General features: G+C 38.9%; 1 protein-coding gene across 2 annotated transcripts in view; it reads right to left on the bottom strand.

Annotated features, from left to right (window-relative positions):
• SLC25A14 (solute carrier family 25 member 14) overlaps window positions 1–18096 on the bottom strand; it is a 34225-nt gene continuing 16129 nt past the window's right edge. For both annotated transcript variants that reach the window (XM_027097536.1, XM_027097537.1), the window contains exons 7-10: window positions 14555–14679; window positions 13624–13759; window positions 1431–1511; window positions 1–451 (exon numbers count right to left, since the gene is read on the bottom strand). In XM_027097536.1, coding sequence (XP_026953337.1) covers window positions 410–451; window positions 1431–1511; window positions 13624–13759; window positions 14555–14679 — 384 coding nt within the window. In that variant the 3' untranslated portion in view covers window positions 1–409. The remainder of the gene's footprint in view (window positions 452–1430; window positions 1512–13623; window positions 13760–14554; window positions 14680–18096) is intronic.

Here is an 18096-nt window from a genome sequence, read left to right on the forward strand (position 1 = left end):
TTCTGCCAATAAATACTTTAATGAGAACCGAGGTCTGTAACATAAATAGCAGTAACTGCCCTGGCCTATGCCTTCTGCTCTAGCCCAAGTCTGGGGCTAACAAACTACATTTAACCCACATTTGAAGAGAAGGTCATTTTGAGTGTCATCTATCAGTATCCATCTTCACAGAAGATACCAATCTGGGGCCAGAGTCTCAGTGTTAATACTCCCTCTCAGGGAAAAGTTCACATGGCAACACAAACACATGAGCAATTTTGAACCATCCTATCGTTCTTCCATCAGGAGGGCCTTGGGAGACCAATGATTCAGTAAACACTTACAACTTTGTCAAAATACATTAGAACACAGAAAAAGGGAAAAGAAGAGTAGAAAGGTTGGCAGGGCTTGACTCACATATATTCAGTCCTTAGATTTGAAGCCTCTTGAGCTGCTCGTATGTAATAAAAAACTGAAGAGTAAGTCATGGAAGATCACTGGGATGATACTGAAAGTCAAACCCGGTTCTAAAATTGTGCATTGCATTCTCTTAAATTGAGGTACTTAGTCTGTGCTATTCTAAGTTGCATTTGTTTAAAAGTCTTTTTTAAAACAATATCTAGCAAATCAAGCATGTGTTGAGTGCCCACCATGTGCCAATTTTGATTGCTGGCATTTAGCAATATAAACATATTAAAATTCTAACATATTTATATTCTTCAGGGGCAAACAGGCCATACACACACACACACACACACACACAAATACCCAAGAACATCAACGACATATAATTCAGTGCTAGAGTAACTGTTACAGACATTAGGCGATCAGAGGAATCCCAAGGAGGGAGGGAGATACTATCTCCATTAACCTATAGACTCCACAAGGGCAAGGATTACTTTTCAACCCTGAAGTGCTCACCACTGTACAAACACCACCACACACACTATCCAACTCATGGCTCTTCCCATAGGAGGCACTCAAACACAGCTAAAGGAAGGAGGGTCATCCATGAGGAAAGAGCCCTGCTTCGCTCTGGATTCTTTTGCTCTATGAGTGTTTTCTGTCTTATTATTTCCCCAGCTATTTTAGTCATACACTTAGGGGTAGGAAATATGGATTACCTCAGCATGGACCTTCCTGTGGACATCTCCTAGCAGGGTTTCCCAAAACTTCCTAGCCCCTTCCAGATTTGGCTGTGTTTGTTGTTGTTGTTTGTTTTAAAGAGGAAAAGAAACTTTGGCATTTCTTTTCTAATCCCTTTAGTTTGTATTAGACTCCAACTGAAAGCCATTTCTGTACTTAGTTCCACCCGCAGTGGTCACCATTAGAATGCTTGAGTAGATTCTCACTTGCCTAAAGGCTTCAATAATCAAATTTTCCTTCCTATAGCCTAGAATTACCTGGGAGCTTGAAGCATGTACTTCCATTCTCATGTTCCAAAAGGATACAATGATGTTCCAGGGTCCAAGTCGAAGCCAGTTTGGCCAAAATCCTTTATAGAGTGCAAAAAAGCCCTCATGTTTCCACATCTGACGGAAAGATATAATAAAAAAATGAGTGAATTCTCCTTACATTTTACATCTGACAATTATTTTTATTTTAGTACTCATCTTCCATGCCCCTCCCCAACAACTTAGAATCCATGAATGGTCCTTTTTCTAAAGACATACATTTTGTGTTCTAAATCCACCCACCCACTCATTCAACAAGTATTTACTAAGGACCTACAATATGCAAAGTACTCTTCTCCATGTTGGGATAATAGTAATAATAGTAAACAAGAGAGAAAGTGTCTGTGTTAGCCATAGCCAGCCTCCAAGATGGCCCCCGATGAAAGCCAACTCCAGTTATTCACACCCTTGTGTAGTCCCTCCCACAACATATCAGGATTGGTCTGTGTCACCAATAGAGTATGGCAGTAGTGAACGTACGTCACCGCCAATGCTATGCTATAAACGTTTTGTATATAATAAGGTTTTGCCTTGTTCTGTCTTTGATCATTTACTCTGGAGGAAGCCAGCTGCCATGTCATGAAGAGAAGCCCATGTGGTGAGAGACTAAGCCCTCCAGCCAACAGCCAGAGAGGAACAAAGCCTTCCTGCTGACAACTACATGAGTGATCCTTGAAGCAGATGTCCCAGCCCCAGTCAAGCCTTCAGATGATTTCAACCCTAGCTGACATCCGGACTATTACCTCATGAGAGAGCCTAAGCTGAAATCATTCAGCTAAGCTGCCTCTGAATTCCTAACCCACAGAAACTGTGACATAATAAATGCATGTTGTATTAAGGCACTGAGTTTTGGAGTAATTTGTTACACAGCCACAGATAACATAAATTCCCTGCCCTCATGGAGTGCATACTCTAGTGGACCTGACAAACGAATACATAAATTGATATATATTATATTCACAAATAATAAGTACTAATAAGACAACTAAAGCAGAGTAGGGGAAGAGGAGTTGGGCAAGTCACTGTCCTTCTCTGAATCTGTTTCATCACTGTAAATTCTGTGTATGTAACGCCATGGATGACCTCATGTGAATGACCAGAGGATTAGATGAGGAATAGTGTAAAATGCTTTGAGTTTAAGTTTTCTGTTTTATACACTGTAGGTCCTACATACGCCAACTGAGTGGTTATTAGAATTAAATGACACAGAGATTGGTTCAAGATGGCAAAATAGAAGGACATGCGCTCACTCCCTCTTGTGAAAGCACCAGAATCACAACTAACTGCTGAACAATCATAGACAGGAGACACTGGAACTCACTAAAAAAGATACCCCACATCCAAAGACAAAGGAGAAGCCGCAATGAGATGGTAGGAGGGGTGCAATCACAATAAAATCAAATCCCATAACTGCTGGGTGGGTAACTCACAAACTGGAGAACACTTATATCACATAAGTCCACCCATTGGAGTGAAGGTTCTGAGCCCCACGTCAGTTCCCAACCTGGGGATCCGGCAACGGGAGAAGGAATTCCTAGAGAATCAGACTTTGAAGCCTAGCGGGATTTGATTGCAGGACTTCGACAGGACTGGGGGAATCATAGAGACTCCACTCTTGGAGGGCACACACAAAGTAGCGTGCGCATCAGGGTCCAGGGGAAGGAGCAGTGGCCCCATAGGAGACTGAACCAGACTTACCTGCTACTGTTGGAGGGTCTCCTGCAGAGGCGGGGAGTGGCTGTGGCTCACCGTGGGGACAAGGACACTGGCAGCAGAACTTCTGGGAAGTACTCCTTGGCGTGAGCCCTCCCAGAGTCCACCATTAGCCCAACCAAAGAGCCGGGTAGGCTCCAGTGCTGGGTCGACTCAGGTCAAACAACCAACAGGGAGGGAACCCAACCCCACCCATCAGTAGACAAGTGGATTAAAGTTTTACTGAGCTCTGCCCACCAGAGGAACAGCCAGCTCTACCCACCACCAGTCCTTCCCATCAGGAAGCTTGCACAAGCCTCTTAGATAGCCTCATCCACCAGAGGGAAGACAGCAGAAGCAAGAAGAACTACAATTCTGCAGCCTGTGGAAGGAAAACCACATTCACAGAAAGATAGACAAAATGAAAAGGCAGAGGACTTTGTACCAGATGAAGGAATAAGACAAAACCCCAGAAAAACAACTAAAAGAAGTGGAGATAGGCAACCTTCCAGAAAAAGAATTCAGAATAATGATAGTGAAGATGATCCAGGACCTCGGAAAAAGAATGGAGGCAAAGATCAAGAAGATGCAAGAAAAATTTAACAAAGACCTAGAAGAATTAAAGAACAAACAAAGAGAGATGAACAATACAATAACTGAAATGAAAACTACACTAGAAGGAATCAAGAGCAGAATAACTGAGGCAGAAGAATGGATAAGTGACCTAGAAGACAGAAATGGTGGAATTCACTGCTGTGGACCAGAATAAAGAAAAAGAATGAAAAGAAATGAAGACAGCCTAAGAGACCTCTGAGACAACATTAAACACAACAACATTTGCATTATAGGGGTCCCAGAAGGAGAAGAGAGAGAGAAAGGATCCGGGAAAATATTTGAAGAGATTATAGTCAAAAAATTCCCTAACATGGGAAAGGAAATAGCCACTCAAGTCCAGGAAGCGCAGAGAGTCCCAGGCAGGGTAAACCCAAGGAGAAACAGGCCGAGACACATAATAATCAAACTGAAAAAAATTAAAGACAAACAAAACTTATTGAAAGCAACAAGGGAAAAATGACAAATAACATACAAGGGAACTCCCATAAGGTTAACAGCTGATTTCTCAGCAGGAGCTCTACAAGCCAGAAGGGAGTGGCACAGTATATTTAAAGTGATGAAAGGGAAGAAACTACAACAAAGATTACTCTACCTGGCAAGGATCTCATTCAGATTTGATGGAGAAATCAAAAGCTTTACAGACAAGCAAAAGCTAAGAGATTCAGCATCACCAAACCAGCTCTACAACAAAAGCTAAAGGAACTTCTCTAAGTGGAAAACACAATAGAAGAAAAGGAACTACAAAAAAGAACCCATATAGCACAGGGAGATTAGCTCGGTGCTTTGTGAACACCTAGAGGGGTGGGATAGTGAGGGTGGGAGGGTGACGCAAGAGGGAGGAGATACGGGGATATATGTATACGTATAGCTAATTCATTCTGTTACAAAGCAAACTAACACCATTGTAAAGCAATTTTACTCCAATAAAGATGTTAAAAAAAACAAACCAATAACAATTAAGAAAATGGTAATAGGAACATACATATCGATAATTACCTTAAACGTGAATGGATTAAATTCTCCAACCTAAAGACACAGCCTAGCTGAATGGATACAAAAACAAGACCCATATATATACTGTCTACAAGAGACCCACTTCAGATCTAGGGACAAATACAGACTGAAACTGAGGGGATAGAAAAAGATATTCCATGCAAATGGAAATCAAAAGAAAGCTGGAGTAGCAATACTCATATCAGATAAAATAGACTTTAAAATAAAGAATGTTACAAGAGACAAGGAAGGACACTACATAATGATCAAGGGATCAATCCAAGAAGAAGATATAACAATTATAAATATACATGCACCCAACATAGGAGCACCTCAATACATAAGGCAACTGCTAACAGCTATAAAAGAGGAAATCGACAGTAACACAATCATAGTGGGGGACTTTAACACCTCACTTACACCAATGTTCAGATCATCCAGACAGAAAATTAATAAGGAAACACAAGCTTTAAATGACACAACAGACCAGATAAATTTAATTGATATTTATAGGACATTCCACCCAAAAACAGCAGATTACACTCTCTTCTCAACTGCACATGGAATATTCTGAAGGATAGATCACATCCTGGGTCACAAATCAAGCCTTGGTAAATTTAAGAAAACTGAAATCATATCAAGCATCTTTTCTGACCACAAAGCTATGAGATTAGAAATCAATTACAGGGAAAAAAACGTAAAAAACACAAACACATGGAGGCTAAACAATATGCTACTAAATAACCAAGAGATCACTGAAGAAATCAAAGAGGAAATAAAAAAAATACCTAGAAACAAATGACAAGGATAACACGATGACCCAAAACTTATGGGATGCAGCAAAAGCAGTTCTAACAGGGAAGTTTATAGCAATACAATCCTACCTCAGGAAACAAGAAAAATCTCAAATAAGCAACCTAAACTTACACCTAAAGCAATTAGAGACAGAAGAACAAAAAACCCCTTAAGTTAGCAGAAGGAAAGAAATCATAAAGATCAGACCAGAAATAAATTAAAAAGAAATGAAGGAAACAATAGTAAAGATCAATAAAACTAAAAGCTGGTTATTTGAGATGCTAAACAAAATTGATAAACCTTTAGCCAGACTCATCAAGAAAAAGGGAGAGAACTCAAATCAGTAGAATTAGAAATGAAAAAGGAGAAGTTACAACAGACACCGCAGAAATACAAAGCATCATAAGAGACTACTACAAGCAACTCTATGCCAATAAAATGGACAACCTGGAAGAAATGGACAAATTCTTAGAAAGATATCACCTTCCAAGACTGAACCAGGAAGAAACAGAAAATATGAGCAGACCAATCACAAGTAATGAAATTGAAACTGTGATTGAAAATCATCCAACAAAGAAAAGTCCAGGACCCGATGGCTTCACAGGTGAATTCTATCAAACATTTAGAGAAGAGCTAACACCCATCCTTCTCAAACTCTTCCAAAAAATTGCAGGAACACTCCCAAACTCATCCTATGAGGCCACCATCACCCTGATACCAAAACCAGACAAAAATGCTACAAAAAAAAGAAAGTTACAGGCCAATATCACTCATGAATATAGATGCAAAAATCCTCAACAAAATACTAGCAAACAGAATCCAACAGCACATTAAAAGGATCATACACCATGATCAAGTGGGATTTATCCCAGGGATGCGAGGATTCTTCAATATATAGAAATCAATCAATGTGATACACCATATTAACAAACTGAAAAATAAAAACCATATGTTCATCTCAATAGATGCAGAAAAAGCTTCTGACAAAATTCAACACCATTTTTGATAAAAACTCTCCAGAAAGTGGGCATAGAGGGAAACTACCTCAACGTAATAAAGGCCATATATGACAAACCCACAGCAAAGATCATTCTCAATGGTGAAAAACTGAAAGCATTTCCTCTAAGATCAGGAAAAAGACAGGGATGTACACTCTCGCCACTATTATTCAACACAGTTTTGGACGTCCTAGCCACGGCAATCAGAGAAGAAAAAATAAAAGGAATACAGATTGGAAAAGAAGAAGTAAAACCGTCACTGCTTGCAGATGACATGATACTATACATACAGACTCCTAAAGATGCCACTAGAAAACTACTAGAGCTAATCAATGAATCTGGTTAAGTTGCAGGATACAAAATGAATGCACAGAAATCTCTTGCATTCCTATGCACTAATGAAAAATCTGAAAGAGAAATTAAGGAAACATTCCCATTTACCACTGCAACAAAAATTATAAAATACCTAGGAATAAACCTACCTAAGGAGACAAAAACCTGTATGCAGAAAACTATAAGACACTGGTGAAAGAAATTAAAGATGATACCAACAGATGGAGAGATATACCATGTTCTTGGATTGGAAGAATCAATATTGTGAAAATGACTATACTACCCAAAGCAATCTACAGATTCAATGCAATCCCTATCAAATTACCACTGGCATTTTTTACAGAACTACAACAAAAAATCTTAAAACTTGTATGGAGACACAAAAGACCCCGAATAGCCAAAGCAGTCTTGAGGGAAAAAAATGGAGCTGGAAGAATCAGACTCCCTGACTTCAGACTATACTACAAAGCTAGAGTAATCAAGACAATATGGTACTAGCACAAAAACAGAAAGACAGATCAATGGAACAGGATAGAAACCCCAGAGATAAACCCATGCACCTACGGTCAACTAATCTATGACAAAGGACGCAAGGATATACAGTGGAGAAAAGACGATTTCTTCAATAAGTGGTGCTGGGAAAACTGGACAGCTATATGCAAAAGAAGGAAATTAGAACACTCCCTAAAACCATACACAAAAATAAACTCAAAATGGATTAAAGAGCTAAATGTAAGACCGGACACTATAAAACTCTTAGAGGAAAACATAGGAAGAACACTCTTTGACATAAATCACAGCAAGATCGGTTTTGATCCACCTCCTAGAGTAATGGAAATAAAAACAAAAATAAACAAATGGGACCTAATGAAACTTAAAAGCTTTTGAACAGTAAAGGAAACTACAAACAAGATGAAAAGACAACCCTCAGAATGGGAGAAAATATTTGCAAACAAATCAACGGACAAAGCCTTAATCTCCAAAATATATAAACAGCTCATGCAGCTCAATATTAAAACAACAAACAACCCAATCCAAAAATGGGCAGAAGACCTAAACAGACATTTCTCCAAAGAAGACATACAGATCTCCAAGAAGCACATGAAAAGCTGCTAACATCACTAATTATTAGAGAAATGCAAATCAAAACTATATGAGGTATCACCTCACACCATTTAGAATGGGCATCATCAGAAAATCTACCAACAACAAATGCTGGAGAGGGTGTGGAGAAAAGGAAACCCCCGGGCTTCCCTGGTGGCACAGTGGCTGAGAGTCCGCCTGCCAATGAAGGGGACACGGGTTCATGCCCTGGTCCAGGAAGATCCCACATGGCACAGAGCGGCTGGGCCCGTGAGCCATGGCCACTGAGCCTTCGCGTCCGGAGCCTGTGCTCCGCAATGGGAGAGGCCACAACAGTGAGAGGCCCGCATACCGCAAAAAAATAAAAATAAAAAAAAATAAATGGACCCATGCAGTTCAAACTCATGTTGCTCAAGGGTCAACTATACAATAAAATGTAACAAATGTGATACAGCCATACCACAGAATATTACCCAACCATAAAAAGGAACAAAGTACAGGCATACCTCATTTTATTGCACTTCACTTTACTACATTTTGCAGATAGTGGATTTTTAACAAATTGAAGGTTTGTGGCAACCCTGCATGGAGCAAGTCTATCAGCACCATTTTTCCAACAGCACTTGCTCATTTTGTATCTCTCTGTCACTTTTGGTAATTCTCGTCATATTTCAAACTTCTTCATTATATTATATTTGTTATCGTGATCTGTAACCTTTGATGTTACTCTTGCAAAGAAATGACTCACTGAAGGCTCAGATGATGGTTAACATTTTTTAGCAAATCAAGGTATGTACATTGTTTTTTTTAAGACAATACTATTGCACACATCATAGACTACTGTATAGCGTAAACATAATTTTTACATGCACTGGGAAACCAAAAAGTTCATGTGACTCGCTTTATTGTGACATTTGCTTTATTGCGGTGGTCTGGAAGCACACCTCTGAGGTATGCCTGTACTGATACATGCTACAGCATGGATGAACCTTGAAACATTATGATAAGTGAAATGAGCCAGTCAAAAAGCTCACATAGGGCTTCCCTGGTGGCGCAGTGGTTGAGAGTCCACCTGCCAATGCAGGGGACACGGGTTCATGCCCCGGTCCGGGGGGATGCCGCATGCCATGGAGCGGCTGGGCCCGTGAGCCGTGGCCGCTGGGCCCGCGCGTCCGGAGCCTGTGCTCCGCAACGGGAGAGGCCACAACAGTGAAAGGCCTGCATAACGCAAAAAAAAAAAAAAAAATGCTCACATATTGTATGGTTCCATTTATATAAGATATCCAGAATAGGCAAATCTACAGAGATAAAAGTACATTAGTAGTTTCTTAGGGCTGGAAGACAGGGAGGTAATAGCTAAAGGGCACAGGGTTTCTTTTTGAGGTCATGAAAATGTTCTAAAACTGACTGTGGTGATGATGGTTGCACATATCCGTGAATATACCAAAAGCCTATTCACTCTGAATAGGTGAATTTTATGAATTCTATGAAGTTAAAGAAACATCAAAAAAGATGTTTTTTTAATTCAAGAAGAGTCATGTACCAAAATGTTCATTGCAGCTCTATTTACAATAGCCTGGAGATGGGAACAACCTAAGTGCCCATCATCGGATGAATGGATAAAGAAGATGTGGCACATATATACAATGGAATATTACTCAGCCATAAAAAGAAATGAAATTGAGCTATTTGTAATGAGGTGGATGGACCTAGAGTCTGTCATACAGAGTGAAGTGAGTCAGAAAGAGAAAGACAAATACCGTATGCTAACACATATATATAGAATTTAAGAAAAAAAATGTCATGAAGAACCTAGGGGTAAGACAGGAATAAAGACACAGACCTACTAGAGAACGGGCTTGAGGATATGGGGAGGGGGAAGGGTGAGCTGTGACAAAGCGAGAGAGAGGCATGGACATATATACACTAACAAACGTAAGGTAGATAGCTAGTGGGAAGCAGCCACATAGCACAGGGAGATCAGCTCAGTGCTTTGTGACCGCCTGGAGGGGTGGGATAGGGAGGGTGGGAGGGAGGGAGACGCAAGAGGGAAGAGATATGGGAACATATGTATATGTATAACTGATTCACTTTGTTGTAAAGCAGAAACTAACACACCATTGTAAAGCAATTATACCCCAATAAAGATGTTTAAAAAAAGATGTTTTTTAAAATATATTAAATGCTATGACAGAGCAAGTATACAGAACTACATACACATACACAGTTTAATGGTCAGGGAAGGCCTTTATGAAAAAATAATGCAATCTGAAGAATGAGTAGAAGCTAGCCGTCTAACAAAGTATATGGCATGGGTGAAAACTTGGGAATGAAAGAAAAGTCTGGTACTAGAACTTGTTCAGTATGTCTGGAATACAGAATAAAGGTAGCAAAGATAAGGCTGTAGAGGTAAAAAGGGGTCAAGTCATATGGACCTTGCATCAAAGAGAAGCCATTCAAGGGTTTTAATATAGAGGTAACAGGATGAGATTTGCAGCTGCTCATTTCTACATCAGAGATGAATGCATAATTCCATTCACCAAAGTGTTATGGCACTCTTATAGATAAAATAAAAATGTATGATGACAATAAAGAGCAAAGTTGTTTTAAAGAATTTTAATAGCAAGTAAGTGAATGAGTGAGTAAATATAAGTACTTAAAGGTTACTGTCAACATGAAAATATGTTTCTGACAATATCATACAGCATAGTGGTTACAAGTATAAACCCTGGAATCAAACAAACCCTGATTTAAATCTCAGATCTGCCACTTATTAGGTATATAATCTTGGGTAAATACTTAGCTACTCTGAACCTGAGTTCTCTCCTATATAAAATGACAAAGATATTATCCACTCTATAGGGTTGCTGAGAGTTAAAGGATATACTCTAGTGTGTGGTACATAATAAGCATTCAATAAATGCTATTACTATATTACTATACCCTCTATCTCCTCTTAGCCAACCTTCTTGAAAGAGTATTTTATACTTGTCTACTCATCCTCACTTCCTATGTGTTTATCTGTCTCTTCCTATTAGAATTAAAATGTCATGAAGGCCAGGACTTATTTGTTCACCAACCTAGAACAGTACCTAGCACAGAAGACACAAACATTTTTGTAATGAATGAATGAATGATTAAACACACTCTTCAATGCACAGCAATCTGACTTTTACAAATACCAATCCAGCAAACCTCCTCTAGAAAATATTAAATCCAGCAGACACTTTGCAGTCCTTACACTGGATCTCTCTATTCCATTTAGCATTAAATAACTGCTCATCCCTTCTTGAAGCTCATTACTCCCTTGGCTTCTGTGACACTACTCGCTTGTAAGTTTCCTCGTATCTTCTGAACTGTTATCTTTTTTTCTTCTTTTTTTTTTTTTTTTGGCCGCACCACATGGCTTGTGGGATTTTAGTTCCCCAACAGTGGACTGAACCCGCACCCTCAGCAGTGAAAGCGCAGAGTCCTAACCACTAGACCACCAGGGAATTCCCTGAAGTGTTACCTTTTGGTGTCTCTCCTGGGTTCCTCGTCTGCCAAGCCCTTAAAAGTTGGTATTTCCCCAGAGTTCTTTCCTTGGTCCCACTTCTCTCTATACCAGTGACTGTCAAGTGGAAGGGTGAGCATGTCAGAAATAGAAAGGGGGTCTTTTGCCAAACTCTACTCCCCAGGGTATGAGAATCACTGCTTCTGTGAATCACTGTTAATGAATGGAAGGAGTTTTATAATACTCCAGTGTGCTAGGAAAGCAAAAAAGCTGTGAACTCCTCTACCTGCTCTCCTTGGCCTCCCCCTCCAGTTATGTAACACCTGTACACTACTGCTTCCCCAGGTTCTTATCTACACCCCTGAACTCTCCCCCAAGTTAAGACTAAGATATCCAAATATATTCACTGGGTGTTCCTCAAAATATCCAAAACTGTGATGTCTCCCACAAAACCTGCTCCTCTTCCTGTAATGTCTCTGTCAATGAATGTCACTACATGGTCACCAAGGCCAAAAACTGGGAAGTTATCTTTTTTTTGGGGGGGGGGAAGTTATCTTTGACATCTTCTTTCTCCCACACCTCTCCACATCAAGTCAACAAAATCCTGTTGACTTTATCAACTAAATTATTCTCAACTCTATCCCCACTATTCATGCTCAAGTTCAGGCTCTCATCATCTCTTGCTCAGACTACTATAAGAGCCTTCTAATCAGTTTCCCTATCTCTAGGTCAGTGGTTCTCAAAGTGTGGTCCCAGACTAGGAGCATCAGTACTGCCTGGGAACTGGTTAGAAATGCAAATTCCCAGGTTCTTCTCCAAACTTATTGAATCAGAATCTGGTGATGGGGCCCAGCCACCTGCATTTTAACAAGCCTTCCAGGGGGTTCAGATGCATGTTAAAGTTTTAAGAACCACTGTTCCAGGCTTATCCCCTTAGATTAATGGTTTTCAACCTTGGGCGAACATTGCAATCACCTGAGGAGTTTTCAAAATACTGATAACCTGGCTCCCACCCCAGGCGTTCTGAGGTCATTGGTTTAAGGTGGGTGCAGAGCTGTGAATGTTCCCCAGGTGATTGCAGTGTGCATCTAAGATTGAGAACAACTGTCTCCACAAAGCCAGCGTGATCTATTTAAAACGTAGATCTGACCTGATTAAAATCTTTCAATAGCTCCTCATCAAGTAAAAGAATAAGTCCAAGCATCTCAGCATAGCATTCAATATCCTTTATAACCTAACTAACCCTCATCCACCAACATGAGGAAGGCACCACAGTGTGAAGAATGTTGGGTTGAAGCCAATGGTCTAAGTTGAAATCCCAGCTCTCCCACTTACTAGCTGTGAAACCTTGGGCAGGTTAATCTCTTAGCACTTCAGTATGCTGTACTGGTGAGGATTAAATAAATGAATACATGTAAGTCTCATTAGGACAGTCCCCGATACACAGTAAAGCACTCAACAGATGTGAGTTACTATTATTTTAGACGCTCCATCTACAGGAAACCTATCCCAAACTTCCAAATTGGACTAAAATTTCCTCCCATAGACCCCTGAGTTTATCACTTGACAAGATGTGTTGATTATCTGTTTGTATACATGTGGTACCCTGTAATTTCTCTGTACGTACTAAAATGGTGCCTGATAGATAATAGTTGTTAACTAAACTGAGAAACCATATGACAATATCATATTTTAGCTCCAAATTTGTTTTTTGTAGAAGTATTATCATGAATGATTATATAATATATAATACATGTATGATATTCAGCTTCCTACAAACATAACATAGCAGAAACTTTCAAAGCCAAACCGTGAACAATAGTACAATGCTGAATGGAAACCAAGTACCAGATTTTCTATTATAGCATCTCTGCCTTGTCTGAAATGGGCAAATGTGGGATAATGTTAAGTCCTTTCTATCAGTAATTCTACATGGTGCTATTGATAAAAGTATCCTGCAGTCTTAAGCATTCAAACTGGAATAATAATATTAAGGACCACTGTGCATCAGCAGATTGCCAAGGAGACAGCTTTCCTACCTAGAAATTACTCTGAGAGGCTACTAAAAATAGACATAATGATTCTTCCGCCTTCAGAATGAAATGCAGCAACTAAGAATAAAGACTGCAAGAAGGTCTGAGACATCAAAGAAAATTAAAAATACAATCCAAGTTCACAGTGTGCGTACCTTTAAAATACCATCCAAAGTGCCTTTGTAGAGGTCCACATGTCCCACAATTGCCCTCTGGTTCATCATGCGAGTTCGAACCACATCAACTGGATTGGAAGCCAGAGCCCCAGCCAAGCCGCATGTAAAGCTGGAACTAAAGATAAAAACTTTAAGAAGACAGACTGCCCCACTTCCACCTCTGCCCGCTTAAACTGAAATTAGTCCAAATATAAATGTACAATGAGTCAGACTCATCAGATAAAACCTGGCACTTGCCCTTTCATTACAATCTAAAAAGAAAGGAAATATTTACTAATCTTTACATTATTCAAAAGTTGTCCCCTTCACTTTTCAATCCAAAATTCAGATAGCCTTTTTTTTGAAGGGGACAGTTTATATAAGTCTAGCAAGTTCCCTAAGCAGGAAGTATTATGCATCATCTATTAGTTATGTACATTTTTCAAACCACAGCATCATACGCCAAATGCATTTGAGTAGTAAAATATCATAAAAGTTGCAAGATGAAGAAAACGTAGAATGAAATTAGCAACAGTCTTCAGCCCAAAACTGTGGTTTTGTTTCACAGGCCCTATAAAATTTCACCCTTTTATTCTGTTTCTCATTGAGAAAATTTGCTTTCTGATCCAAAATTAACCAAAGCAAATAATAGATGAGTTTATTAGATACAGAGGCTGTGTATGAACAAATGCAAATCCTACAGACCTCTGATAGGCTACTGTATTAGACACTGCCCCCAAGTACCAAAGTGCCCATAGCATCTGGAATCTCTGTACCTGTATCAGAAGGCTTGAAGTTCTGGTGATGAGAGAGAAAAAGGTATTTAGACCATATGTACCCATTATCAATTCTACCTGAGGACTTCAGTGAAAGATGCTTTTTGTGCTTAAAGTACTGAATATATGGAATGAGTACAACCTATCATACTTACACAAAGTGAGTTAAGATTGTGTCTCCCACCACCCCTGATAATATTAAGTGCTTCTTCGTAATGTCATAGACTGGTAGCTCTACTCCCACAACGATGGCAGCCCGCTGAGCAGTTGGGACAACACCCTACAAAACATAAGTGACATGAGACACCAAGGAAATACACTGGTAGTGACATAAGTCTAAAAGTGAACAAAGTAAGTCAGGAATTAAAAACTAACAGAAAAAATCCAAGTCTGAAGTATAGGGGTTATTACTCCTTCAAATCAATAGCTAATACTGGAACATTTATAAATTTCCAATTCACTTACTGTACTAAAAAATAAAACCATTGATATGACACCCAAAGCACAAGCAACGAAAGAAAAAATAGATAAATGGGACTTTATCACAATTAAACATTTTTGTGATTCAAAGGATACCATCAAGAAAGTGAAAAGACAACCCACACAACGGGAGAAAATATTTGCAAATCATATATCTGGACTAGTATATATCATATATTATACATGGACTAGTATCCAAAATAAAGAACTCTTACAACACAATAATAAAAAGACAAACAACCCAATTTAAAAAATGGGCAAAAGATCTAAATAGACATTTCCCCAAAGAAGATAAACACTTATACACTGCTGGTGGGAATACAATATATGGCAGCCACTGTGATAAACACTTTGGCAATTCCTCAAAAGTTAAACATAGAATTACTACATGACCCAGCAATTTCACATCTAGATACATACCCAAGAAAATTATAAACATATATTTATCCAAAAACTTGTACATGAATGTTCATAACAGCATTATTCATAATAGCCAAAAAGTACAAACCACCCAAATGCTTATTAATTGATGAAGGGATAAACAAAATGTGGTATATACATACAATGGAATTATTATTCAGCCATAAAAAGAAATGAAGTACTGATAAATGCTAAAACATAGATGAAACTTAAAAACAGTACGTTAAACTAAAGAAGCCAGTCATAAATGCCACATATTGTATAATTCCATTTACAAGAAATGCCAGAATTGGTAAATCTATAGAGACAGAAACTAGATTAGTGGTTGTCTAGGTTTGGGAAGGTTGGAGGTCATGGGAAGTGACCATTAATGGATATGGGGTTTCTTTTTGTGGTGATAAAAATGTTCTAAACTTAGACAGTGGTGATGGTTGCACAAGTCTGTGGATATCCAAAAAACATTAAATTGTACACTTTAAGATGGCAAATTTTTATGGTATATGAATTATCTCAATAAAGATGTTATTAAAAATAAAACCAGGAAGCAAAAGTCAGTAGGGAGAAAAGAGCTTTCAAGTTTATTTCACAGAATTTAGGATGTGCAGAAAGGACACACTAGGATGACAGCAAACGTATGATGCAGCCAGGGAGAAGGCCAAGGCAAAGGAGTACCTCCTTATGAGTCCTCCTGTGATAACACTACCAGCTTTTCACTCACTAGTACAGTATTCCTATCACAGCTCACGTTACAACATAGGGCTGCCAGAGCATTAAAAGTCCTGTTTTTGAAGAATATGAATGATACGAGAAAATGCCTACAACGCTGAAGAAGGTAAGACATAAAATTACTTATAGTATTATTCTAACTTTAGGGGAAAAGGTATACAAACACATGCCAAATTTTTGTAAAAATTTTCACAAGGAATGTTTTACTTTTACAATTGTGTTTAAATTTAAATATCATTTAAAAAACTGAAAATAATATACGATGGGGAACAACTGCTTTCTGTGATACCTGTTATAATTAAAGAGTTCAATCATCTCTAAATTCCCAAACTCCATTTATAAAGTGGAAGTGAGGTAGCTGTGCTGTCATCAGGAGATGTTTGATTCTGCTGATCAGGCTGGCTGGCCCAGCAGTACCTTCCTCTCTGATCCTTCCACCTGCTCAACTCTGTTAGAAGATGGCCTCAGAAGACTAATTTGGTGAACCGTAAGGCCCCACGGGCTGAATTCAGGTCACAGACATGTTTTGTGTGGCCTACACAGTGTTTCTTAAAAGGCTGAATTAGCTGTCAACATAAAACAAAAACAAAACCACAGGAATGGTTATTTCACACAGGAATGCAAATTTCCAGCTTCTCTTGAAAGCCCAGAAAATTTGGCCACACTGGATTCACGTGGTGTACGACAGCAATGAACAGGGCAAGTGCTCTCCAGTTCACTACTCTACTATCTGTCCAACTCTGACTTAAGTGCCAGTTACTCTTTATTACTGTACTCCTGTTGTTATTTCTTACAATGGAGTTTGGAAGAAAGTGAAGTGTTTCCAGTGAAAGTGAAATGTTTCCAGTACCCATGTTACAATCAAAGCAGGAAAACAAAATACAGACATGTGTTTGAAGAAAAATGTAAACATATTTCCTTGTTGAAATGAAAAAAAGATTCCCATATTTTAATATGTAAATAATACATGTCTGTGTCAAAAGAATACATAACACAATATACTTCACTTCTCCTTACATGCCTGGATGAAGTAAGTAGCCTGGATCATAAAAGTAGCTATGTTCAGTTCCTCAAAAAATTAAACAGAGAATTACCATACAATCCAGCAATCCTACTTTTGGGTACATACACAAAAGAATTGACATCAGTCTTGAAGAGGTATCTGCACATCCATGTTCACAGCAGCATTATTCACAAGAGCCAAGATACAGAAACAAACTAAATGTCCATTAATGTATGAATGGATTAACAAAATGTAGTATATGCATATAATGGAATGTTATTCAGCCTTAAAAAGGAAATTCTGACACATGTGACAACATGAATGAACCTTGAGGACATTATGCTAAGTAAGGACATTATGCTAAGAAATAAGCCAGTAATAAAAAGACAAACTGTATGATTCCACTTATATGAGGTACCCAGAACCATCAAATTCATAGAGAGATAATAAAAGGTTGGTGGCCAGGGGCTAGGGGAAGAGGAAATACGGAGTTGTTGTTTAATGGGTACAGAGTTCCAGTTTTGCAGGATGAAAAGAATTCTGGAGACTGGTTGTACAAAAATGTGATATTTTATATGTATTTTAACACAATTAAAAGATTATTTTAATTAAAAACAAAGTAGCTATGTTCCCCTGACAAAATCTCCAATTCTACTTATTGTTCTGTCTTTGCCTTTTCCTTAGCCTTAGTTTGTGAAAAAAGTTCTAGTTAGTTCCATTTTCTGGTTTTAAATTAGACTAATCAAGAAAGTGTACCTTGGGACTTCCCTGGCAGTCCAGTGGTTAAGACACCACACTTCCACTGCAGGGGCGCGGGTTCAATCCCTGGTCAGGGAACTAAGATCCCGCATGCCGTGCAGTGTGGAGAAAGAAAGAAAGAAAGGAAAGAAAGGAAAGGAAGGAAAGGAAGGAAAGGGAAGGGGAGGGGAGGGGCGGGGAGGGGAGGGGAGGGAAGGGAAGGGAAGGAAAGGAAAGGAAAGGAAAGGAAAGAAGGAAGGAAGGAAGGAAGGAAGGAAGGAAGGAAAGAAAGAAAGAAAGAAAGAAAGAAAGAAAGAAAGAAAGAAAGAA

Source organism: Aethalodelphis obliquidens, unplaced genomic scaffold (genome assembly GCF_003676395.1).
Source record: "Aethalodelphis obliquidens isolate GAN/ISIS:26980383/991018 unplaced genomic scaffold, ASM367639v1 scaffold115, whole genome shotgun sequence".
In the NCBI taxonomy this organism is placed as follows: Eukaryota; Metazoa; Chordata; class Mammalia; order Artiodactyla; family Delphinidae; genus Aethalodelphis; species Aethalodelphis obliquidens.